The 26,988-nt window shown below is 46.0% G+C and overlaps 1 protein-coding gene across 2 annotated transcripts in view; it reads left to right on the top strand.

The window, feature by feature from the left end:
- LOC147100929 (ATP-dependent RNA helicase DDX19B-like) overlaps positions 1-23,287 on the top strand; it is a 122,357-nt gene extending 99,070 nt beyond the window's left edge. Inside the window, exons 11-12 of one of the 2 annotated variants that reach the window (XM_085967543.1) lie at positions 16,691-16,882; positions 20,562-23,287. In XM_085967543.1, the coding sequence (XP_085823669.1) occupies positions 16,691-16,882; positions 20,562-20,623 (254 nt within the window). In that variant the 3' untranslated portion in view covers positions 20,624-23,287. The remainder of the gene's footprint in view (positions 1-16,690; positions 16,883-20,561) is intronic. The other variant, XM_085967545.1, reaches the window with a different exon arrangement.
- The last annotated feature ends 3,701 nt before the right edge of the window (positions 23,288-26,988 follow it).

A 26,988-nucleotide genomic window follows, 5' to 3' on the forward strand; every position in this document is an offset into this window, starting at 1 on the left:
GTCCCCTTGCAGGTTTTTTATGTCCTCCTCACTCACTACTTTCCCTCCCATCTTAGTATCATCTGCAAACTTTGATATGTTACACTCGGTCCCCTCCTCCAAATCGTTAATATAGATAGTAAAGTGTTGGGGACCCAGCACTGACCCCTGCGGAACACCACTAGTTACTGATTGCTAGTCTGAGAATGAACCATTTATCCCAACTCTCTGCCTTCTGTTAGACAGCCAATCCTCTATCCATGCCAGAATATTACCCCCAATCCTGTGATTTTTTATCTTTAGCAATCTTTTGTGTGGCACCTTGTCAAATGCCTTTTGGAAGTCTAAATACACTACGTCCACTGGTTCCCCTTTATCCACCCTATATGTTACTTCCTCAAAGAACTCCAGCAAATTTGTCAAACATGACTTCCCCTTCATAAAACCATGCTGACTTTGTCCTATTAAATTATGATTATCCAAATGTCCTGTTACTGTCTCCTTAATAATGGACTCCAAAATTTTACCTACCACAGATGTTAGGCTAACCGGTCTATAGTTTCCAGCCTTCTGTCTACTGCCCTTTTTAAATAAGGGTGTTACCTTAGCAGTTTTCCAGTCTGCCGGGACCTTTGCTGAGTCCAGGGAGTTTTGGAAAATTATTACCAATGCATCCACAATCCCCACCGCCACTTCCCTCCAGACCCTAGGATGTAAGCCATCAGGTCCAGGTGATTTATCCGCCTTGAGTCCCATTATTTTACCGAGTACCACTTCCTTAGTGATTTTGATCGTGTTTAGCTCCTCCCCCCCCCCCCCCCATAGCCTCCTGTTTGTCCAGTGTTGGGATATTCTTCGTGTCCTCGACTGTAAAGACTGATACAAAATATTCATTCAGTGTTTTTGCCATCTCCATATTTCCCACCATTAATTTCCCGGTCTCATCCTCTAAGGGACCAACATTTACTTTAGCCACCCTTTTTCTTTTTATATAACTATAAAAACTCTTACTATCTGTTTTTATATTTTTTGCTAATTTACTTTCATAATCTATCTTCCCTTGCTTAATCAATCTTTTTGTTATTTTTTGCTGTCTTTTAAAGTTTTCCCAATCCTCTATCCTCCCACTAGATTTGGCTACCTTATATGCCCTTGTTTTTAGTCGAATACTATCCTTAATTTCTTTACTTAGCCACGGATGGCTGTCTTTTCTTTTACACCCTTTTCTTCTCAGTGGAATATATATTTTTTGGAAGTTGTAAAATAACTCCTTAAATGTACACCACTGATCATGTATCGTCTTACCCTTTAATTTATTTTCCCAATCCACTCTACTCAATTCCGCTCTCATACCTTCATAATCTCCTTTATTCAAGCTCAGCACGCTTGTTTGAGATCCAACCTTCTCACCCTCTAATTGAATATGGAATTCAACCATGTTATGGTCACTCATTCCAAGGGCATCCTTTACTGGGACATTTTTAATTAATCCTGTCTCGTTACACAGGACCAGATCTATGGTTGCTTGCCCCCTGGTCGGTTCAGTTACATACTGCTCAAGAAACCCATCCCTAATACACTCAATGAACTCATCCTCAAGGCAGCCCTGCCCAATTTGATTTGTCCAATTAATATGATAGTTAAAATCCCCCATAATTATAGATGTTCCCTTATTACAAGCCTCAACTATTTCCTGATTGATACTCCGTCCAACAGAGTTGCAACTGTTCGGAGGCCTATAAACTACGCCCACTAGTGTTTTTTTCCCCTTATTATTCCTTACCTCCACCCAAACTGTTTCATTATCCTGATCTTTTGACCCAATATCATTTCTCTGTATTACAGTGATTCCTTCCTTTATTAACATAGCCACCCCACCTCCCCTTCCTTCCTGCTTGTCCTTCCTGATCGTTAAATAACCTGGTATGTTTAATTCCCAGGCATTGTCACCCTGCAGCCATGTTTCTGTAATGGTCACAAGATCATACCCATATGTAGTTATTTGTGCCATTAACTCGTCTATTTTGTTACGAATGCTATGTGCATTCAGATAGAGAACTTTCAAATATGTTTTGTGACACTTAGTTCCTGCTTTTGCCCTTTTTATTACTTTACCTTTTGTGGTAAACCACGTTCACTATCGTATCACTGTTAGTAGTTAGCACTGTTCACCACTGTTCGTTATAACTGTATCACTGACCACTATTGTATCACGGTACGAGGTCGCCTCTTGCCACACTGCTATACCTGGGATGACCACTGCCGACTCCGCCTTGGCTCCACCCACCAGGCCAGGTATAAAGGTGAGCGACTGACTGGTATTCCTCCTGCTTGGATCGGATCACCCACGAGAGTGGGCTCTGTTATTTAGTCAATAAAAACCTTTAGTCACCTTCGTAACTCTTCGCCTTTTATTGGAGGAATTGATAGGTATATCAATTTTATTGACTAAATTTAATGATGTCCGACAACGAGTCACAACCGGCGGAGGAGCCACCAGCGCAGCTCCCAGGAGCACAGCCACACCAGCCAGCTTGGCTGCGAGCCCTCAGACCGCCGTACCTGGACCTGAACCCACGAGCAGCAAACTCAGCCGCAGACTTTAAACACTGGCTGGTCTGCTTCGAATCATACCTGAGAGAATCCAGCGTCCCTCAGGCATCCAAACTAAGTGTCCTGCAGGCGCAACTGAGCCCGAGAGTATACACTCTCATCGAGGACATGACTACCTACGAGACCGCCATCAACCTGCTGAAACAGAAGTACCGGACCCCGGTAAACTACATGTACGCTAGGCACCTCCTAAGATCACGGCCGCAACAGCCAGGAGAATCAGTAGCCGAATTCTCACAGGCGCTATATGCACTCGCCAGGAACTGTGACTTTAAATCGGTGTCGGCAGCCGAAAATACTGAAGATAATATCCGCGACGCATTCCTGAAAGGCCTACGGTCCGAGTACTCACGGCAAAGACTGCTGGAAGCTAAAGACCTCAGCATGGAAAAAGCTGAAGCCCTCGCTATCTCCCTGGAAGTGGCCCACCAAGATCAGGAAGCATTCACCAGGTACTGCTCGCGACCCTGGGACTCGGGCCCGACCCCTACCACAGCACCCTTCCCAGCACCGCCCCCGGGACCTACCTCTGCGTCGGCATCCCGGACCCGACCGGCCCCGCCACCCCCGGCACCGGCCCCGACATCGGGCATCCGCGATCGGGCCGCCGGCTGTTTTTTTTGTGGCCAGGAGAAGCACCCGAGGTCGCGCTGCCCAGCCAAGAACTCCATATGCAGAACCTGCCTGAAGAAAGGCCACTTCTCCAAGGCCTGCAGGAGCGGATCCTCAGAGGCCAGCAGTGCCGCATGCGAACTATGGGGGCGGCCATCTTCGTTTAGGGCAACTGAGGCCAGCATCCCCACACATGAGTCATGGGGGCGGCCATCTTTGTTTAGGGCAACTGAGGCCAGCATCCCCACACATGAGTCATGGGGGCGGCCATCTTTGATTAAGGCAACCGACCCCAATAGTGCCTCATGTGAGCTACGGGGGCAGCCATCTTCTCCGTCATTTTGCCCTACCTCGTGGGAGACGCCATTTTACTCACCACGCCCGACCGCCTCGCCCGCAGATGACAACGACTCGCTCAGCTACACACTAGCTTCCGTCACCCTGGACCAAGCCCGCCCGCACCATCTGTCCAAGTCAATGATGGACATCAAAGTGAACGGCCACGCCACGACCTGCCTGTTCGACAGCGGAAGCACGGAGAGCTTCATCCACCCAGACACGGTGAGCCACTACTCCCTCTCTGTCCTACCAACGCGCAGCCGAATCTCGATGGCATCGAGGTCCCATGCCACGGACATCAGCGGCTACTGTGTCGTGACCCTGTCGGTTAAGGGCACGGAGTATAAAAACTTTAAACTCCTCGTCCTCCCCCATCTCTGCGCTGCCGTCCTACTAGGGCTGGACTTCCAATCCCACCTCCAAAGCGTAACCCTAGCATACGGTGGACCCCTCCCCCCACTCACAGTCAACAACCAGCAAACGTTAAACCGCCCACCGCGTAACACCTGCAGCCTCTCCACCCTCAAGGTCCCGCCACCCTCTCTGTTTGCTAACCTTACCCCTGACTGCAAACCCGTCGCTACCAAGAGCAGGCGGTATAGCGCCGGGGACAGAGCCTTCATTAGCTCTGAGGTGCGGCGCCTCCTGAAAGAGGGCATTATCGAGGGGAGCAGCAGCCCCTGGCGTGCCCAGGTCGTAGTCGTAAAGACCGGCGATAAAAACCGCCTGGTCATCGACTACAGCCAGACCATAAACAGATATACCCAGCTGGACGCATACCCCCTCCCCCGCATATCTGACATGGTCAATCAGATTGCACAGTATAAAGTATTCTCGACCATCGACCTGAAGTCGGCCTACCACCAACTCCCTATCCACCCTGAGGACCGCCAGTATACCGCCTTCGAGGCGAATGGGCGCCTATACCACTTCCTTAGGGTCCCCTTCGGTGTCACTAATGGGGTCTCGGTCTTCCAAAGGGAGATGGACCAGATGGTTGACCAGAACGAACTGCAGGCTACATTCCCCTACCTAGATAACGTCACTATCTGCGGCCGCGACCGGCAGGAACATGACGCGAATCTGGAGAAATTCCTCCGTACGGCCCAACGGCTGAACCTCACCTACAATAAGGAGAAATGCGTGTTTAACACCACGCGCCTTGCCATCCTCGGCTGCGTAGTGGAGAACGGAATCATCGGCCCCGACCCAGAAAGAATGCGCCCCCTCATGGAGCTACCCCTCCCCCACTGCCCTAAAGCACTTAGGAGAACCCTGGGGCTTTTCGCCTACTATGCCCAATGGGTACCCAATTACGCGGACAAAGCCAGACCCCTCCTGAAAGCCACTTCCTTCCCCCTCACGGAGGAGGCGTGCACGGCCTTCTCCCTCATTAAGGGAGACATAGCCAAGGCCACGATGCACGCAGTGGACGAGTCCATCCCCTTCCAGGTGGAGAGCGACGCATCCGACTTCGCCTTAGCCGCCACCCTAAACCAGGAGGGGAGGCCAGTGGCCTTCTTCTCAAGGACCCTACAGGGCCCCGAGATCCGACATTCGTCGGTCGAGAAAGAGGCCCAGGCGATCGTGGAGGCAGTACGGCGCTGGAGGCACTACCTGGCAGGCAAACGATTTACCCTCCTCACCGACCAGCGTTCGGTGGCTTTCATGTTTAATAACAAGCTGAAGGGCAAAATCAAGAATGACAAGATTTTGAGATGGAGAATCGAGCTCTCCACCTACGATTATGAGATCTTGTACCGGCCAGGCAAGCTGAACGAATCCCCTGATGCCCTTTCACGAATGACATGCGCCAGCGCGCATATCGATAGGCTTCAGACCCTCCACGACCAGCTCTGCCACCCCGGAGTCACCAGACTCTACCATTTCATTAAGGCCCGCAACCTGACCTACTCCATCGAGGAGGTCAGGACCATGACCAGGAACTGCCAGACCTGTGCGGAGTGCAAACCGCACTTCTATAGGCCGGACCGAGCAAGCCTGATCAAGGCCACCCGCCCCTTCGAGCGCCTGAGCATCGACTTTAAGGGGCCCCTCCCGTCCTCTGACCGTAATGTGTACTTCCTCAACATCGTTGATGAGTACTCCCGTTTCCCCTTTGCCTTCCCCTGCCCCGACATGACCAGTAGCACGGTCATTAAGTGCCTGAATGCCCTCTTCGCCTTGTTCGGGTTCCCGAACTATATACACAGCGACCGGGGCTCCTCCTTCATGAGCGAGGAACTCCGGCAATTCCTCCTAGAGAGAGGTATTGCAGCAAGCAGGACCACCAGCTACAACCCCAGAGGTAACGGTCAGGTGGAAAGAGAGAACGCGACGGTATGGAAGGCCGTCCTCTTAGCCTTAAAGTCTAAGGGCCTCCCAACCTCCCGCTGGCAAGAAGTCCTCCCGACAGCGCTGCACTCCATCCGGTCATTACTTTGCACGGCCACTAACACCACCCCCCATGAACGAATGTTCGTTTTCCCCAGGAAGTCGACTACGGGAACCACTCTACCAACCTGGCTGACCGCCCCAGGGCCGGTCTGGCTGCGGAAACACGTGAGGGCCCATAAAACGGACCCCCTGGTCGAGAGGGTGAACCTCCTGCACGCCAACCCCCAGTACGCCTACGTGGCGTACCCAGACGGGCGGGAGGACACTGTCTCCCTACGAGACCTCGCACCCTCAGCCGATCCGGAAACACCGCCACCACCCCCCCCAACCCCAGCCCAGGTAGACGGCATGCCGGAACCCCACGAGCCCTCGCCGACCACGCAAACACCAGCATCAACACCGGATAAGGCACCAGCACCGGATAAGGCAACACCACCGCTGCGGCGATCGGAGAGGCTTACGAAGCCTCCGGACAGACTGACCTACCAGAATTGGTAGTACACTTCACCCTGCCGGACTTAATTCTAAACAAGGGGTGAATGTGGTAAACCACGTTCACTATCGTATCACTGTTAGTAGTTAGCACTGTTCACCACTGTTCGTTATAACTGTATCACTGACCACTATTGTATCACGGTACGAGGTCGCCTCTTGCCACACTGCTATACCTGGGATGACCACTGCCGACTCCGCCTTGGCTCCACCCACCAGGCCAGGTATAAAGGTGAGCGACTGACTGGTATTCCTCCTGCTTGGATCGGATCACCCACGAGAGTGGGCTCTGTTATTTAGTCAATAAAAACCTTTAGTCACCTTCGTAACTCTTCGCCTTTTATTGGAGGAATTGATAGGTATATCACCTTTTACTCCATACCTTCTGCCCCTTCCTGAAACGCTCTGGTTTTTAATTTCCCCACTGCTACCTAAGTCTATGACCTTCTCTGTTGTCATTATTATTTGCTCTTTAGGAACCTCCCCCGCCACTAGTTAGTTTAAAGCCCTCTCTACAGCCCTAGTTATATGATCCGCCAGGACTCTAGTCCCAGCACTGGCCAAGTGAAGCCCGTCCCAACGGAACAGCTCCCTCCTGCCCCAGTACTGGTGCCAGTGTCCCAGGAAGCAAAACCCATTTCTCCCACACCAGTCTTTGAGCCGCGCATTTAAATCTCTAATTTTATTTGTCCTAGCCAAATTCGCTCGTGGCTCAGGTAATAATCCAGAGATTATTACCCTTGAGGTTCTGTTTTTTAATTTGATCCCTAGCTGCTCATACTCCTTTAACAGAACTGGCTTCCTTGTCCTATCTACTTCGTTTGTACCAACATGGACCACGACAACTGGATGCACCCCCTCCCACTGCAAGTTTCTTTGCAGCCCAGAAGAGATGTCCTTAACCCTGGCACCGGGTAGGCAACACAGCCTTCGGGACTCTCGCTCTCGGCTGCAGAGAACTCTATCTATCCCCCTAATAATACTATCCCCTACCACTACAACATTTCTATTTACTCCCCCCTCTTGAATGGCCCCCCGTTCCACGGTGCTGTGGCCAGGTTGCTCATCCTCCCTGCAGTCCCTGCTCCTGCCCCCACAGGGAGTAAGAACCTCGAACCTGTTGGACAAGAGCAAGGGCTGCGGCTCCTCCAGATCTACTTCCTGGATCCCCGTACCTGCCTCACTCGTAGTCACACCGTCCTGTCCCTGACCATGGGCTACATCTGAATTAATTAACTTCATAGGTGCGACCACCTCCTGATACACAGAGTCCAGGTACTTCTCCCCCTCCCTGATGTGTCGCAGTGTCTGAAGCTCAGACTCCAGCTCATCAACATGGAGCTGGAGTTCCTGTAGCAGCAGACACTTGTCACAGACGTAATCACCCTGAGTCTCAATGGGGTTCACCGGCTCCCACATCTCGCAACAGTAACACATCACCTGCTCCATTCTATGTAATTAATTAAATTTTTTATTGTTGGTTATGGACACCCTCTGCCCGATTTTAGATGCTAGTATCCCCTTTAATTAATTGGATTTAAATTAAATCAATCACTCTAGTTACACCAGTTAAATGGTTTACCAACAGTCACTCTGCATCAGAAAGGCCTTATTAACTACAACCCACAGAGTTAAAGTTTGAAAAGAGCACCTAACACCCCAACTCACACTTACCCAAACTCAGAGCACTCTTTGATGACTCGCACTCAGTGCTTGCTCGCACTAGGACTGGTCTTTTTATACTGTTTGTTTGTTTACAGCCAAATGAGTCACCCCTGCTGATTGGTTAGAAAACTGGTTTCTACTGCATGCTGTGCCAATTTACTCCTAATGCAGTGTAACCTTGTTTTACTCTTCTTAAACCAACAGAATCCCAAATATTTAACTTTTCCCCTTTACTTAAACTGCTTAAGTAATCTTATCAAGAATGATTTAAAGAGAAATAACAATTAAAGAACTCTCACACTTACCCAAACTCAGAGCACTCTTTGATGACTCGCACTCAGTGCTTGCTCACACTAGGACTGGTCTTTGGATACTGATGGGGGGATGGCTTACCAGGGGAAGGCAGCAGCAGACAACTTCCTGGCACCAGGGGTGGCTCTGCTGCACAGGACAGGAGGAAAAAGAGGGGGGAGAGCTATAGTAATAGGGGATTCTATTGTAAGGGGAATAGATAGGTGTTTCTGTGGCCGCAAACGAGACTCCAGGATGGTGTGTTGCCTCCCTGGTGCAAGGGTCAAGGATGTCTCAGAGCGGCTGCAGAACATTTTGGAAGGGGAGGGTGAACAGCCAGTTGTCGTGGTGCATATAGGTAACAACGATATAGGTAAAAACCGGGATGAGGTCCTAAAAGCTGAATATAGGGAGTTGCGAGGTAAATTTTTTAAAAAGGACCTCAAAGGTAGTAATCTCAGGATTGCTACCAGTGCCACATGCTAGTCAGAGTAGAACTAGAAGGATATTTCAGATGAATACGTGGCTAGAGGAATGGTGCAAGGGGGAGGGATTCAAATTCCTGGGACATTGGAACCGGTTCTGTGGGAGGTGGGACCAGTTCAAACCGGACGGTTTGCACCTGGGCAGGGCCGGGACCGATGTCCTAGGGGGAGTGTTTGCTAGTGCTCTGGGGGAGGCTTTAAACTAAAATGGCAGGGGGTTGGGAACCTGAGCAGGGGGACAGAAGAAAGGGAAACAAGAATAAAAGCAAAAGATAGGAAGGAGAAAAACAAAAGTGACAGGCAGAGAAATCAAGGGTTTAAATCAAACATGGCCACATTAAATAATAATTCTAAAAGATTTAAGAGTGTTAAAAAAACAAGCCTGAAGGCTTTGTGTCTTAATGCGAGGAGCATTCGTAATAAGGTGGATGAATTAGCTGCGCAAATAGAGGTAAACGAATATGATATGATTGGGATTACGGAAACATGGCTCCAGGGTGGCCAAGGCTGGGAACTCAACATCCAGGGGTATTCAATATTCAGGAAAGATGGGCGAAAAGGAGGTGGGGTTGCATTGCTGGTTAAAGAGGGGATTAACACAATTGAAAGGAAAGATATTAGCTCTGATGATGTGGCATCTGTATGGGTAGAATTGAGAAATACCAAGGGGCAGAAAACATTAGTGGGAGTGGTATATAGACCTCCAAACAGTAATGCGGAGGTCGGGGATGGCATTAAACGGGAAATTAGAGAAGACTGCAATAAGGGCACAGCAGTTATCATGGGTGACTTTAATCTACATATAGATTGGGCTAACCAAATTAGTAACAATACTGTGGAGGAGGAATTCCTGGAGTGTATACGGGATGGTTTCCTGGACCAATATGTCGAGGAACCAACTAGAAATCAGGCCATCTTACACTGGGTATTTTGTAATGAGAAAGGATTAATTAGCAATCTTGTTGTGCGAGACCCCTTGGGTCGGAGCAATCATAATATGATAGAATTCTTCATTGAGATGGAGAGTGAAATAGTTGACTCAGAGACTAGGGTCCTGAATTTAAATAAAGGAGACTACGATGGTATGAGGCGCGAGTTGGGTAGGATTGATTGGGGAATGTCACTCAAAGGGTTGACGGTGGATGGGCAATGGCAAACATTCAGAGATCGCATGGATGAGCTACAGAATTTGTTCATCCCAGTTTGGCATAAAAATAAACAAAAAAGGTGACTCAACCGTGGCTAACAAGGGAAATTAGGGATAGCATAAGATCCAAGGAGAGGACATATAAATTGGCCAGAAAAAGCAGTAAACCTGAGGATTGGGAGCAGTTTAGGATCCAACAAAGGAGGACAAAGGGATTAATTAAGAGGGGGAAAATAGAATATGAGAGTAAGCTTGCAGGGAACATAAAAACTGACTGTAAAAGCTTTTATAGATGTGTGAAGAGAAAAAGATTGGTGAAGTCAAATGTAGGTCCCTTGCAGTCAGAATCAGGGGAATTTATAATGGGGAACAAAGAAATGGCAGACCAACTAAATACATATTTTGGTTCTGTCTTCACAAAGAAGGACACAAATAACCTCCCAGAGATGTCGGGGAACATAGGGTCTGATGAAAGGGAGGAATTGAAAGAAATCAGTATTTGTAGGGAAATGGTGTTAGGGAAATTGATGGGATTGAAGGCCGATAAATCCCATGGGCCTGATAATCTACATCCTAGGGTACTTAAGGAAGTTGCCCTAGAAATAGTAGATGCATTGCTGGTCATCTTCCAACATTCGATAGACTCTGGAACAGTACCCATGGATTGGAGGGTAGCTAATGTTATCCCACTGTTCAAAAAGGGTGGTAGAGAGAAAACGGGGAATTACAGACCGGCAAGCCTGACATCGGTAGTGGGGAAAATGCTAGAGTCCATTATAAAGGATGTAATAGCAGAGCACTTGGAAAAAAGTGACCGGATCGGACAAAATCAACATGGATTTACAAAAGGTAAATCGTGCTTGACTAATCTACTGGAATTTTTTGAGGATGTAACTGGTAAAATAGATCAGGGAGAACCAGTGGATGTGGTGTATTTGGATTTTCAATAAGCTTTCGATAAGGTCCCGCATAAGAGATTAGCGTGTAAAATTAAGGCACATGGGATTGGGGGCAAGGTATTGACTTGGATAGAGAACTGGTTGGCAGACAGAATGCAAAGAGTTGGAATAAACGGCTCTTTTCCGAGTGGCAGGCAGTGACTAGTGGGGTACCGCAGGGATCGGTTCTTGGACCCCAGCTATTCGCAATATATATTAATGATCTGGACGAGGGAACTAGATGTAATATCTCCAAGTTTGCAGACAACACAAAGCTGGGTGGGCGTGTGTGCTGTGAGGAGGATGCCGAAAAACTCCAGAATGATTTGGACAGGTTGGGTGATTGGGCAGAAGCATGGCAGATGCAATATAACGTGGATAAATGCGAGGTTATGCACTTTGGTGGCAAAAACAGGAAGGCAGATTATTATCTAAATGGCAATAGATTGGGAGAAGGGGAAGTGCAACGAGACCTGGGCGTCCTTGTGCACCAGTCGCTGAAGGTAAGCATGCAGGTGCAGCAGGCGGGTAAGAAGGCAAATGTTATGTTGGCCTTTGTAGCGAGAGGGTTTGAGTACAGGAACAAGGATGTCTTGCTGCAGTTGTACAGGGCCTTGGTGAGACCACATCTTGTGTGCAGTTTGGTCACCTTATCTGAGGAAGGATCTTCTTGCCATGGAAGGAGTGCAGCGAAGATTCACCAGGCTGATACCTGGGATGGCAGGAATGACGTATGAGGAGAGATTGGGTCGATTGGGCTTGTACTCGCTGGAGTTTAGAAGAATGAGAGGGGATCTCATTGAAACTTGTAAAATTCTAACAGGACTAGACAGACTAGATGCTGGAAGGATGTTCCCGATGGTCAGGGAGTCCAGAACCAGGGGTCACAGTCTAAGGATAAGGGGTAAGCCATTTAGGACAGAGATGAGGAGGAATTTCTTCACCCAGAGAGTGGTGAACCTGTGGTATTCTCTACCAAAGAAGGCAGTAGAGGCCAATTCATTAAATATATTCAAGAAGGAGTTGGATATATTTCTTAAGGCTAAAGGGGTCAAGAGATATGGAGAGAAAGCAGGAACCGGATACTGAATTTGGATGATCAGCCATGATCGCGTTGAATGGCGGAGCAGGCTCGAGGTGCCGAATGGCCTACTCCTGCTCCTATCTTCTATGTTTCAATTAGATCATGTAAATCCTTGGCATCCTCTTAAACCCTGAGCTGAGCTTCAAACACCACATACTATGCATTACCAAGAGCACTTATTTCCATCATCACATCTTTACCTGCCTCAGACCCTCTGCTGCTAAAATTCTTATCCACGCCTTTGTCACCTTGGCTCCACTTTTCAAATGTCCACTTTGTTGATCACCTAAGTTCCAAGGTACATAAATTTCAAATTGCCCAAAACTCAGCTGTGCATAACCAACTCTGCACTGCGTACCCCCCATCCTCACTAACATGCACTGGTTCACCATACCTCAGTGTACTAAATTTAGAATCTTCAACCTCATTTTCACTCCTTCCATAGCCTCACCACAACCTATTTCAGTTCTATATCCCCTCCTGCATCGTATCCTCTGACTCATTGGTGGCTAAGCCCGCAGCCCTGCTCTATGAAACTCCTGCCCTAAGCCCATTTTTTGACCATGCCTTTAGTCACTCCTTCCTAATCTCTCCATGGCCCAGTGTCCATTTCCTTAATCTTTGTAAAGCAGCTTGGAATGGTTTCTACATTAAAGGTGCTACACAAATATACACAAACTGAAGGGAACGGTAGCATAGTGGTAATGTTATTGGACTGGTAATCCGGAGGCCTGGACAAATGATCCAGTGAGTTCAAGTCCCACCACGGCAGCTGGGGAATTTAAGTTCAGTTTAATTAAATAAATCTGGAACAAAAAGCTAGTATCATGAAACTATCGGATTGTTGTAAAAACCTATCTGGTTCACTAATGTCCTTTAGGGAAGGAAATCTTACCTGGTCTGGTCTATATGTGACTCCAGACTCAGTTGTAACAAACCGCTACGAAACACAATAATAAGAATAAAATTGGACGGTATCGACCTCGGCACCGGCTACGGACACGACAACGGGACACCCAGCCCAGTTGACCCTGCAATGTCCTCCTCACCAACATCTGGGGACTTGTGCCAAAATTGAGAGTCTCTCAGACTAGTCAAGCAACAGCCTGACATAGTCATACTCACAGAATCATACCTTTCAGCCAATGTCCCAAACTCCTCCATTACCATCCCACCGGCAGGACAGACCCACTGTGGTGGCACAGTGGTATACAGTCAGGAAGGAGTGGCCCTGAGAGACCTCAACATTGACTTCAGGTCAAGCATGGGCAAGGAAACCACCTGCTGATTACCACCTACCATCCTCCCTCAGCTGATAAATCAGTACTCCTCCATGTTGAACACCATTTGGAAGAAGCACTGAGAGTAGCAAGTACTCTGGACTTCAATGTCCATCACCAAGAGTGGCTCAATAGCACCACTACTGACCGAGCTGGCAATATCCTGAAGGACATAGCTGCCAGTCTGGGCCTGCAACAGGTGGTCAGAGAACCAACATGAGGGAAAAACCTACTTGACCTCATCCTCACCAATCTACCTGCCGCAGATGCATCAGTCCATAACCGCATTGGTAGCAGTGACCACTGCACAGTCCTTGTGGAGACGAAGTCCCGTCTTCACACTGAGGACACCCTCCATCATGTTGTATGGCACTACCACCAGGCTAAATGGGATAGATTCAGAACAGATCTAGCAGCTCAAAACTGGGCATCCATGAGGCGCTGTGGGCCATCAGCAACAGCAGAATTGTATTCCACCACAATCTGTAACCTCATGGTCCGGCATATCCCTCACTCTACAATTACCATCAAGCCAGGGGACCAACCTTGGTTCAATAAGGAGTGTAGAAGAGCATGCTAGGAGCAGCACCAGGTGTACCTAAAAATGAGGTGCCAACCTGGGGAAGTTGCAACACAGGACTACGTCCTTGCTAAAAAGCGGAAGCAGCATGCTATAGACAGGGCTAAGCGATCCCACAATCAACGGATCAGATCAAAGCTCTGCAGTCCTGCCACATCCAGTCGTGAATGGTGGGCCATTAAACAACTAACGGGAGGAGGCGGCTCCATGAATATCCCCATCCCCAAATGATGGTGGAGCCCAGCACGTGAGTGCAAAAGACAAGGCTGAAGTGTTTGCAACCATCTTCAGCCAGAAGTGCCGAGTGGATGATCCATATCTGCCTCCACCTGAGGTCCCCGCCATCACAGAAGCCAGTCCTCAGCCAATTCGATTCAATCTACATGATATCATATCAGCAAAGGCTATGGGCCCCGACAACATCCCGGCTGTCATGCTGAAGACTTGTGCTCCAGAGCTAGCCGCACCTCAAGCCAAGCTGTTCCAGTACAGCTACAACACTGACATCTATCCGACAATGTGGAAAACTGCCCAAGTATGTCCTGTCCACAAAAAGGAGGACAAATCCAATCCGGCCAATTACCGCCCCATCAGTCTACTCTCAATCATCAGCAAAGTGATGGAAGGTGTCATCGACAGTACTATCAAGCGGCACTTACCAATAACCAACCTGCTCACTGATGCCCAGTTTGGGTTCCGCCAAGACCACTCAGCTCCCGACCTCATTACAGCCTTGGTCCAAACATGGACAAAGGAGCTGAATTCCAGAGATGAGGTGAGAGTGACTGCCCTTGACATCAAGGCAGCATTTGACCAAGTGTGGCATCAAGGAGCCCTAGTAAAACTGAAGTCAATGGGAATCCGGGGGAAAACTCCACTGGCTGGAGTCATACCTAGCACAAAGGAAGATGGTTATGGTGGTTGGAGGTCAATCATCACAGCCCCAGGATATCGCTGCAGGAGTTCCTCAGGGCAGTGTCCTAGGCCCAACCATCTTCAGCTGCTTCATCAATGACCTTCCCTCCAACATAAGGTCAGAAATGGGGATGTTTGCTGATGACTGCCATTCACAAATCCTCAGATAATGAAGTAGTCCATGCCTGCATGCAACAAGACCTGAACGACGTTCAGGCTTGGGCTGATAAGTGGCAGGTAACATGCTCACCACACAAGTGCTAGGCAATGACTGTCTCTAACAAGCGAGAGTCTAACCACAGCCCCTTGACATTCAACGGCATTACCATTGCCGAATCCACCACCGTCAACATTCTGGGGGTCATCATTGACCACAAACTTAACTGGACCAGCCACATAAATACTGTGGCAACAAGAGCAGGTCAGAGGTTAGGTATTCTGCGGCGAGTATCTCACCTGACTCCCTTTCCACCATCTACAAGGCACAAGTAAGGAGTGTGATGGAATACTCTCCACTTGCCTGAATGAGTGCAGCTCCAACAACACTGAAGAAGCTCGACACCAGGACAAAGCCCGCTTGATTGGCACCCCATCCACCACCTTAAACATTCACTCCCGCCACCACCGGCGTACCGTGGCTGCAGTGTGCACCATCTACAAGATGCACTGCAGCAACTCGCCAAGGTTTCTTCGACAGCACCTCCCAAACCCGCGACCTCTTACACCTAGAAGGACAAGGGCAGCAGGCGTGTGGGAACACCACCACCTCCAAGTTCCCCTCCAAGTCACATACCATCCTGACTTGGAAATATATCACCAATCCTTCATCGTCGCTGGGTCAAAATCCTGGAACTCCCTACCTAACAGCATTGTGGGAGCATCTTCACCACACTGACTGCAGCAGTTCAAGAAGGCAGAACACCACCACCTTGTCGAGGACAATTAGGGATGGGCAGGAAATGCTGGCCTTGCCAGCAACACCCACATCCCATGAACCAATAAAATGCAATTTGTTGTATAGAAGCTGGTGAAGATGGGCTTAGATGTGATGTTCCCCATATTCGTTCACCTATATACACACACACACACACACACACACACACACACACACACACACACACACTCTCAGTTGAATAGCCTGTTGTCAAGACTCGAGCATGAAGAGTAGCCACAATACTGGTGGGCACATAGAACAGTGCCCCAGCCTGAGTTGCCACCTTCAAAAAGGGAAGAGAATGGAGGGAGGATATAAATGTTGTTTACAGACTTTCACAACTTGATATATACAGGTAGACTATCCTTTATTCGAAAACCTCGGGACCAGCCGTGTTTCGGTTTTCGGAGAATTTCGGATTTCGGAAGGTGGGTCGGCGGGGGGTTCGGCGGGAGGTCGTGCGCACGACTTACGCTGACGCGCAGTGTAAGTCGTGCGCACGACCCCCCGCCGGCCCCGACCCCGCCGGCGCCGACCCCGATCCCCGCCGGCTTACGGTCGGGGTCGGTCGGGGTCGGTCGGGGCCGGCGGGGGGTCGTGCGCACGACTTACGCTGCCGCTCAGCATAAGTCGCGGGGGTCGGGGCCGGCGGGGGTCCGCGGGAGGTCGTGCGCACGACTTACGCTGAACGAAAAAACCTTTGGTTTTTAGAGGGTTTCGGTTTTCGGAAGTTCGGATAAAGGGTAGTCTACCTGTATATGAAACAGCCTTTATGCGAGTATATACTTAGCAAAGTATTCCTAAGGTTTTGGTTTCCCCCCCTCGCCGCCATCACCATTGGCGGAAACCCTGCTTACATTTTATAAAATTCTTTTGTAAGCTCCAGATAAGAAATTGGCTGTTTGGTAAAACGTTGTGATTTTCTTAATTTCAAACCAGGTATTGATGTTGAGCAGGTCTCCGTTGTCATAAACTTTGACCTTCCAGTGGATAAGGATGGTAATCCAGACTGCGAGACATATCTTCACAGGATTGGACGAACAGGTCGTTTTGGCAAACGTGGCTTGGCTATTAACATGGTGGACAGCAAATACAGCATGAACATCCTCAACCGAATCCAGGATCATTTTAGTATGTCATTTAGTCTTTTTAAGTTCAGTTACTAAGAGTCTTTTGACATCGTGATTGTAGCAGTGAGGAAGATGAGTCACATTTTACAAAGCTTAAGCTGCAATTAGTGGTGAATTATCTTATTAAACCGAACAAATTCCAACTTAACTATGTAGACTAACTTTGGATTGTTCTAACTATTCAATTCAAATTCCATGGTAGTATCCTAGAATGTATACTGCAGTATTAGACTGAGAACTTTTCAGATATGTATTAAATTATAATATAAAAATGCTGTTCCTCCCCACTCCAAACTGGCAGGTTTTCTGATCTACCAATACCTTTTGTAAAACGTTTTGTTCTCCAAAGAGACCGGCTTGTTTGTATATACATTTTAGCTGCTTAAAGGGTAAATCATGTCTGACAAATCTGATTGAATTTTTCGAGGGGGTGACTAGGGGGGTGGATGAGGGAAATGCTGTGGATGTGGTTTACATGGACTTCAGTAAAGCTTTTGACAAAGTCCCGCATAGGAGACTGGTCAAGAAGGTAAGAGCCCATGGGATCCAGGGTGCCTTGGCGCGTTGGATCCTAAACTGGCTGAGTGGCAGGAGGCAGAGGGTGATGGTCGAAGGATGCTTTTGTGACTGGAAGCCTGTGTCCAGTGGGGTACCTCAGGGATCGGTGCTGGGTCCCTTGTTGTTTGTGATCTACATAAATGATTTGGATGAGAATGTAAAAGGTATGATCAGTAAGTTCGCAGATGACACGAAAATTGGTGGGGTGGTAAATTGCGAGGAGGAAAGCCGCAGGCTACAGGACGATATAAACGGGTTGGTCAGATGGGCGAAAAAGTGGCAAATGGAATTTAACCCTGAAAAGTGCGAGGTGATGCATTTTGGACGGACAAATAAGGCAAGGGAATACACAATGAGTGGTAAGACCCTAGGAAGTACAGAGGGTCAGAGGGACCTTGGTGTACATGTACATAGATCTCTGAAGGCAGCGGAACAGGTAGATAAGGTGGTTAAAAAGGCATATGGGATACTTGCCTTCATTAGCCGAGGCATAGAATATAAGAGCAGGGAGGTTATGATGGAGCTGTACAAAACGCTGGTGAGGCCAGCAGCTGGAGTACTGTGTGCAGTTCTGGTCGCCTCACTATAGGAAGGATGTGATTGCTTTGGAGAGGGTGCAGAGAAGATTCACCAGGATGTTACCTGGGATGGAGCGCCTCCGCTATGAAGAAAGACTAAACAGGCTGGGGTTGTTTTCCTTGGAGCAAAGAAGGCTGAGGGGGGACCTGATTCAGGTGTACAAAATGATGAGGGGCATAGATAGGGTAGATAAAGAGGAACTTTTCCCCTTAGTAGGGGGGTCAATAACAAGGGGGCATAGATTCAGGGTAAGGGGCAGGAGATTTAGAGGGGATTTGAGGAGGAACTTTTTCACCCAGAGGGTGGTTGGAATCTGGAACTCACTGCCTGAAAGGGTGGTAGAGGCAGGAACCCTCACAGCATTCAAGAAGCATTTGGATGAGCACTTGAAATGCCATTGCATACAAGGCTATGGACCAAATGCTGGAAAATGGGATTAGACTGGACAGGGATGGATGGGTGGCGCAGACACGATGGGCCGAAGGGCCTCTTTCTGTGCTGTAAAACTCTATGACTCTATGATCCACACCAATTATTATCTACATGTGTGGGCGTTTCCTGTCCCATCACATCACACTTCTCTACGTCACATTTAGTAGTAAAATTTCTTGCAGCCAGTTGGCTCATTCAAATTTCTTCCAGCAATCTTTTTGTTTGAAAAAGAAAGCCAATCATTGGGGATGTACGGAGAAACTCCCCCATCAGCAGAAAATGCCTCATTAGCACAAGAGTCAAAGGTCTAGGCTTTCCAATTGGGTTAATAGCAGTGACCATGAAATCTAGGTTGTAATGTCTGTAGATCATTACTAAAAAAAAAGCCGTACATTTCATCCTAGGTTCTACTTTGCAGCCAGAAGAACAATTAAACTCTTGATTAACTATTAGACTTAGTGGCTTTGAAGAGATACAGCTCCACCTTAGAAGCAGAATAATATATTGTACATTAAAACAGCTCATCATTCAACTTACTTAACAACATCACATCATACCTCCTGAGTTCATAATCATAAAAAGCAGCAAATCAGAACTGCATAGGTAATGTGCAAATCAAAAATGATCCAAGCAGGACAAGAGAGCAATCACTTACAGCTTTTAGAAGATATAAAAATCGCCTGTTTGGAAATGCAGGTGTTTGCTTGAAAAGTGAGGATTCAGAAGTGTATGATGTATAGCTTCAGTAGGAAACACTGCAAAATTGCCAGTCAGTAGTGGCATTCTGTCTGCATATTATCTAAGTTTTAGAGCATTAATTGTTCTGGCACATGCTGTATAGCAGCTATACATTATGTGGCCCACAAACTGACTGCAGGCCTCAGAAACCTCTGCTGTGGCTCTTTGCCGAATTCATGTTTCCTGCTGCACTTCTGTTCCTGCTGTTAATCCTTGTTCTGTGTAAGAGGTGTGACTTCTACTTGTTTGAAAAGAGTTCGCAAGGTAGCTAACTACTGGTGGATGTCTGTGCTCAGTTAGTTTGCTGCTAATCGCAAATATAGCCAGTTTATCCTTTGATGCTGTTACAACAAGGTGTAAAATGCCATGCACACCAAAGCATCCAGGCAAGGTTTAGATAAATAAGGAGAATAAAGGCACTTTATTTGATTAAAAATGCTGTTTGTGAGCCCAGGAGAGCTAAACAGAGACCCGTGATCTCCAGGCGCCTTTGCCTCCTGTTCGTTGCCACTGCTCTTCAAAAGAAATTTGCCATTGAAAGGTAAATGGAAACCAATAGCAATTCAAAAATGTGCGTCTCCAATGCCATTACCTATCCAGAGGTGGCAGAGCCACATGCCTACTGTCAGTGGCATTCCGCAAAAATAAAACCACCTTTAGGGGATAATCGACAAGTCAACTTTGAGATGTGAAACACACCTGGGTAGGTAGGTGTACATAAGAACATAAGAAATAGGAGCAAGAGTAGGGCATTTGGCCCTTCGAGCCTGCTCCGCCATTCAATAAGATCATGGCTGATCTACTTAATCTCCACTTTCCTGCACTATCCCCATATCCCTTGATTCCCTTAATATCCAAAAATCTATCGATCTGTCTTGAATATACTCAACGACTGAGCCTCCACAGCCCTCTGGTGTAGAGAATTCCAAAGATTCACCACCCTCTGAGTGAAGAAATTTCTCCTCATCTCAGTCCTAAATGGCTGACCCCTTATTCTGAGACTGTGACCCGTGGTTCTAGACTCCCCAGCCAGGGGTAGAAGATCAGCCATCATTTTATTGAATGGCAGAGCAGGCTTGAAGGGCCAACTGGCCTACTCCTGCTCTTATTTCTTATACCTCTAATTTGTTTGTCCCTATGCCAAATGGTATTCAGTTATTAAATGTTATTGTTGGTTTGTGGGTGTATGTTTAAAAATTAATAACTCAAAATTCCTTGATGTACCAGTGGGTAGATGATTCACATGCTGGACCCATTCATACTGCAAAGGTTCTAGCTTCAATCTTTGGCCTGTGATTTAATGTCTGCATTTCAGCATTGACAGATGGATGCTTAACAAGAATTTACTTTTAAGTGGAATCTTTTTCTTTCAGACAAGAAGATCGAAAAGCTTGATACAGATGACCTTGATGAGATTGAGAAGATCACTAACTGAAGTACAACAGGCTGAACAAGTTTGAGCCCTTCTCAACCCTGTGACAACATGCACTGCCCAGCTGCAATTTGACTTTTGGACTTGGAATCCAATTGGGTTATTCTGCAGCCAATTTTGCGAATAGACTGACAGAATCAAATTACATTCAATTTACCTCATTTAAAACTTTGCAGTTGGACTGTAACATTTTGTATTTTTTCCTTCAAGGAGTGAATAAAAATGCCAGGAAAATGTTTACACTTGAAACATTCAACATGCTTTATAAAGTTTGTCTTAGTTAGCCTTATAAACAAAAAATAAAAACAAAATTTGAATTGCCAAACAGAAAAAGGTGGGAGTTGTAAAAATGGGCCCTTTCAATTTAGGTGCACTGCATTTTTAGTACTGTGGGTTACGAACATAGATGTAAATCTGCTGTGAAGTGAAATGGTTACTCAAATTAATTGAAACAAGGTACATGGTCTGAAACAAATTTAATTACACTTCATTATTTGACATATGAATTACAGAATGTATTGGGCTTTTATTGTCACTTCAGCGATGGTAGTTGTGGTGACTACCTAATGGTTTACTTAATTTGGTTTATTTCACACAGGTGATTTATTCATGCTAGCTTCCTCCCGGACTAGGAAAGTTATTTTTAATCTGGTTATTCGTGCTGTCCATACTTCTGAGTAAAGGTATCTTGTGTGCCATTGTTAGTCTCAGCCGTTATTACAGACTGAAGTAAACATCCCATTCTCTGACACATCAGCCTTTCCAAAACCTCCCTGTAACAACTCACTTTACAGCATTAGGAAATCAACGAATCACTAACAGTTAACCCAGTACCTTAAATAAAAAGGAATACTAATTGCTTAATACAGTAGCTCCTATAATTAGCATTAGAAATGGTGATTAGAAATAACATTTAATTTGAGAAGTTTTCGTATGAACTGGGAATCTGGTTTGATTTTCACCTAAGGTTTCCATGGGGTTGGGGAAGAGAGCAGCATTGCTGGGCTAAAATAATTAATGTTGAACAGTGAGGAATTTGAACATAAATCTAGAATAAAAATGCTGTTTAACTAAGTAGTATTAGATCAGCATGTAAAATGCTTTGCTCAGTTTCTTAAGAGCTAGCACAGGTAATTTTGGGGATAGCTGCACTGAATGAACATTCTGTATTATGGGCTCTGAATATCAACTTGTATAATTAACATATCTGCACAAATAAAATGCATCATAGTCAGTCCTTAGGTCTGTATCCATTTTATGCTGAAAATGCTTGTGTAGATTCTTAGGAGTATAAGCCAGAAATTGTTCACAGAATTTTATAGCTGGAAATAGCTTTTGCAGACCTGTGCCCTTACATTAATTCAATTTCAATTTTTCTTTGTCACATAACCAAATACAACAAGTGAAATCCAGTCAGTGAAATGCTTTTTTCTTAACGAGCCGAGCGCTAAATATGAGCTTTCTACATTTTATGCTTAGGTAAGGTTTTAATTGACTTGTGAAACTATATTTGCCATGCATTGTATTCTACTGTACAAGGGAGGTGGCTACAGAAACTACTGAAATTTAAAGAGGTGTGGCTCAACAATCTCGTCAAACTTCTGTAGTCTGTGAACGTCAACTCGCCATTGCATTGTTTCCCAGTTATATAAGGTACCCCATTTACTAAAGATTAACATTGCTATCAAATATTTATACACAGACCAACTATTTTTAAACCATTTCACAAAAGTAAAAATGTATTGTTCCTTAAACATGAATTGGGAAGTGCGTATTTTTATATTTCCACTTGCCATATGGCCACCAGAGATTGGGTCATTTCTTGTGCTTATGAATGGAGCCCCCTGCCTTGAACCTTCATGCGCTTCGGATGTTGCACATCTTCTTTGGCTACTTTGAGGTAGTTGCCATTGCAATATACCAGCTTTACTGGCACAACGTTTTTTAAATTAGTGTTAAGGAACAACTATCTTGAACAGCATAGTGATTCTATTTAAAAAGGGAATTCCTGGTTTGGCAAACAATTATTTGCAATTTATGGCTCGCTGTTAAGACTTGCTGCTAATATTCCACAAGTAATGTCTTCAATTGGTGACTGTTGCAGCTTTGCAGTAGTGGAAACTGTTTAACAATCACTCCTCACATTGGAACTGTTACAAATCTGTTGGGGAAAAAAAACTAAGAAAAAAAACCCTGAAAAAATGAACTACTTATTCTTATGCAACATATTGGCTGTGAAATTCTGTTCAAATACAGGAACAAATTAAACTTTTACCAAGTAAAAATTGAAGCTAATTTGAGGTTGTACCTAAAATTTTAGGAGAATTTGACAAAATGCCCTCTCTTCAAATATTTGTATAAAAGCTTTATCTTGAAATGACTGCAGCTTCAATTAGTGTGTATTGAATTTTGTACTATAGGGTGTATGCATTTGTACGCAGTGCATTTTTATTTGGTTGTGAATTGGATTGTAATTGGAAATATTTAAACTGCAGAAATGAATGAGTGCTTTGAGTGTCATGGATAAATTGAGATTGAATTGCCTATAATTTTACAAATTATAAAAGATCTGTAGGCAGCCCTTACAATAGAGATGACTAACGTCGCTGCTGATTGGATTCCATATTATTCTTGTGTACTAATTGGAATAAAGAGTAAGTACCTCAACTGTTTTGTAATTTTTTTTAATTGTCATGAATTTATGGATCATTATCTGCTCAAAAAGGCTCCTTGAATTTACTTGAACCCATTATTTTTCCTGTGGGGTAAGATTGGGTGCTGTAATGGTATATTTTTATATTGTTTTGTATCTTACTCTAAAAAGCATCAACTATTTGTTGAATTTGCTTTGTAGTCCCATGTCCTGAGTTTTGTTTATCATTTCATAACCCATTCTATAAGTCTCTCTTAGTATGATCATATGAGCAGTCTCTTCTAATCTGTATCTTATTAAAAATCGTATGTCACTGAATTTCATGTCAACTTTTTCCCATTATAAATTCCAATGTCCGCATTTATAATGGGAATATCCCATGTAAACTGGCTATATTCACTGTGTAATTACAGGCTCTGTCCACTAGATAACATTTGTATTACCTTTTCCTCACAATTTGCTCAAAATGCTTTCTGAAAAAATTCAGTTGCCATTGAGACAAATTTTAAAAATTAAAAAAAATACATCTTTCACAACGGCATGTTCAAATTTATCCATTGAATAGCCTTTTTTTCCTTTTAATACATTCATTAAAGCTCTTATTTGAAGGCCTCTGTCTCCCAAAAGCTTGGACTTGATATTTTTCCCAGAACAGTGGCATTGGCTGAATTTGGATTGTGCTGTCTGAGTGCAGGTTACCTAATTTCCCAGGATGCTAGAACATTTTCCTTTAGCTTCTACCAGTTTCTGCTAAATTGTTTTTTGAAAACTATTTGTAGAAAATTTAGAGGATGAATTTCATAACAAAGTTTATTTGAATAAAGCTTAAGTTCTTTTTTAAACGAAGTATTTGAGGAAAAAATGACTACCAATTACACACCTGTTCTAGCTTTTCTTTTTGTGAATACATTTCAGAAAGCATTTTAAGCGAGAGAGTCTTTCTTCATGGTAATTTGTTAATTTAAAAAAACAAGTTGAATTAGAAAATGTAGATGCTTTAATTGCTAACATTTGTAAGACAGATTCAATTTGTCAATATCTGACAATAGCACAGAGAAAAGGCAAACAATGTTTTTCTTCACTGATTGTTAAAAAAACATCTTGAATTTTGAAAACAAAGGCTCTGAAGAGTTTTATAAGATGGGAGGAAGGGAACTGGTTGAGGTGAGGGTGCCTCTAGCCTCTCACTATGTGCTTGGGGAGGGAATCGAGGGATGAGGCGAGTAATAGCAGAGCAAGGGGAAGATACGATGTTGAGCTTATAATTCAATGGGGAGTAGTGATGGGTGTAATGGGAAGGTGAAAAGGTAGCTGACAAGGAGGTAACTAGTGGAATAGATAAGGGGGAGCCATTGGATGTGGTGTATTTGGATTTTCAGAAGGCATTTGATAAGGTGCCACACGAGATTATTAAACAAAACTAGGGCTCATGAGATTGGGGGTAATATACCAGCATGGATTGAGGATTGGTTAAGGAACAGAAAAGAGTAGGAATAAACAGGTCATTTTCGGGTTGGCAGGCTTAAACTAGTGGGGTCCCGCAAGGATCAGTGCTTGGGCCTCAGCTATTCACAATCTATATCAATGATTTGGATGAGGGGACCAAATGTAATATATCCAAGTTTGCTGACGATACAAAGCTGGGTGGGAATGTAAGTTGTAAGGAGGATGCAAAGAGGCTTCAAGAGGAAATAGACAAGCTAAGTGAGTGGACAAAAACATGGCAAATGGAATATAATGTGGAGAAATGTGAAGTTATCCACGTTGGTAGGTAAAGTAGAAAAGTGGAGTTTTTTTAAATGGTGAGAGATTGAGAAATGTTGGTGTTCAGAGGGACCTGGGTGTCCTTGTACATGAATTACTGAAAGTTAACATGCAGGTACAGCAAGCATTTAAGAAAGCAAATGGTATGTTGGCCTTTATTACAAGAGGATTTGAGTGTAAGAGTAAAGACTTCTTACTGCAATTATATAGGGCCCTGGTGCGACCACACCTGGAGTACTATGTACAGTTTTGTTCTCCTTGCCTAAAGAAGGATATACTTACCCTAGGGGGAGCGCAACGAAGGTTTGCCAGATTGATTTTCTGAGAATGGGGGGATTGTCCTATGAGGAGAGATTGAGTAGACTAGGCCTATATTCTCTCAAGTTTAGAAGAATGAGAGGTGATCTCATTGAAACATACAAAATTCTTACAGGGCTTGACAGGGTAGATGCAGGGAGGATGTTTCCCCTGGCTGGGGAGTCTAGAACCAGGGGTCACAGTCTCAGAATAAGGGGTTGGCCATTTAGGACTGAGATGAGGAGAAATTTCTTCACTCAGAGGGTGGTGAATCTTTGGAATTCTCTACCCCAGAGGGCTGTGAAGGCTCAGTCGTTGAGTATATTCAAGACAGAGATCGATAGATTTTTGAATATTAAGGGAATCAAGGGATATGGGGCTAGTGCAGGAAATTGGAGTTGAGGTTGAAGATCAGCCATGATCTTATTGAATGGCGGAGCAGGCTCGAGGGGCCAAATGGCCGACGACTCCTATTTCTTACATTATGTTCTTAGCACAAGTAATGGAAGAGGATGCAAAGGAAGCCACTGAAGACCACATTTACCCAAAGCCCCCAAGGAAATAGACTCTGCACCCATCACCTCCCACCCACACACAGCACCCATCACCTCCCACCCACACCTCAGCACCCATCACCTCCCACCCACACCTCAGCACCCATCACCTCCCACCCACACCTCAGCACCCATCACCTCCCACCCACACCTCAGCACCCATCACCTCCCACCCACACCTCAGCACCCATCACCTCCCACCCACACCTCAGCAACCATCACCTCCCACCCACACCTCAGCACCCATCACCTCGCACCCATCACCTCCCACCCACACCTCAGCACCCATCACCTCCCACCCACACCTCAGCACCCATCACCTCCCACCCACACCACAGCACCCATCACCTCCCACCCACACCTCAGCACCCATCACCTCGCACCCATCACCTCCCACCCACACCACAGCACCCATCACCTCCCACCCACACCTCAGCACCCATCACCTCCCACCCACACCACAGCACCCATCACCTCCGACCCACACCTCAGCACCCATCACCTCCCACCCACACCACAGCACCCATCACCTCCCACCCACACCTCAGCACCCATCACCTTCCACCCACACCTCAGCACCCATCACCTCCCACCCACACCACAGCACCCATCACCTCCCACCCACACCTCAGCACCCATCACCTCCCACCCACACCACAGCACCCATCACCTCCCACCCACACCTCAGCACCCATCACCTCCCACCCAAAAGAGGCAAAAAAACAAGCAGGACAAAAAGAAGCAAAAAGGGTTAGGGAGAGTGCAGAAGAGAGGAATAAGCAAGAGACAATGATTTGGATGAGGGAACCAAATGTAATATTTCCAAGTTTGCTGACGACATGAAACTAGGTGGGATTCTGAGTTGTGAGGAGGATGCAAAGAGGTGTCAAGGCGACTTAGACAAGTTGAGTGAGTGGGCAAAACACAAAGGTAGAGTACTATTTAAATGTTGATAGATTGGGACATGCTGATGTACAAAGGGACCTGGGTGTCCTTGTACACCAGTCACAGCAAGCAGTTAGGAAGGCTAATGGTATGTTGGCCTTCATTGCAAGAGGATTTGAGTATAGGAGCAAGGATGTCTTACTACAGTTGTACAG

This window comes from Somniosus microcephalus, chromosome 25 (genome assembly GCF_052327205.1).
Source record: "Somniosus microcephalus isolate GS21.2 chromosome 25, FLI_Smic_1.0, whole genome shotgun sequence".
NCBI lineage: Eukaryota > Metazoa > Chordata > Chondrichthyes > Squaliformes > Somniosidae > Somniosus > Somniosus microcephalus.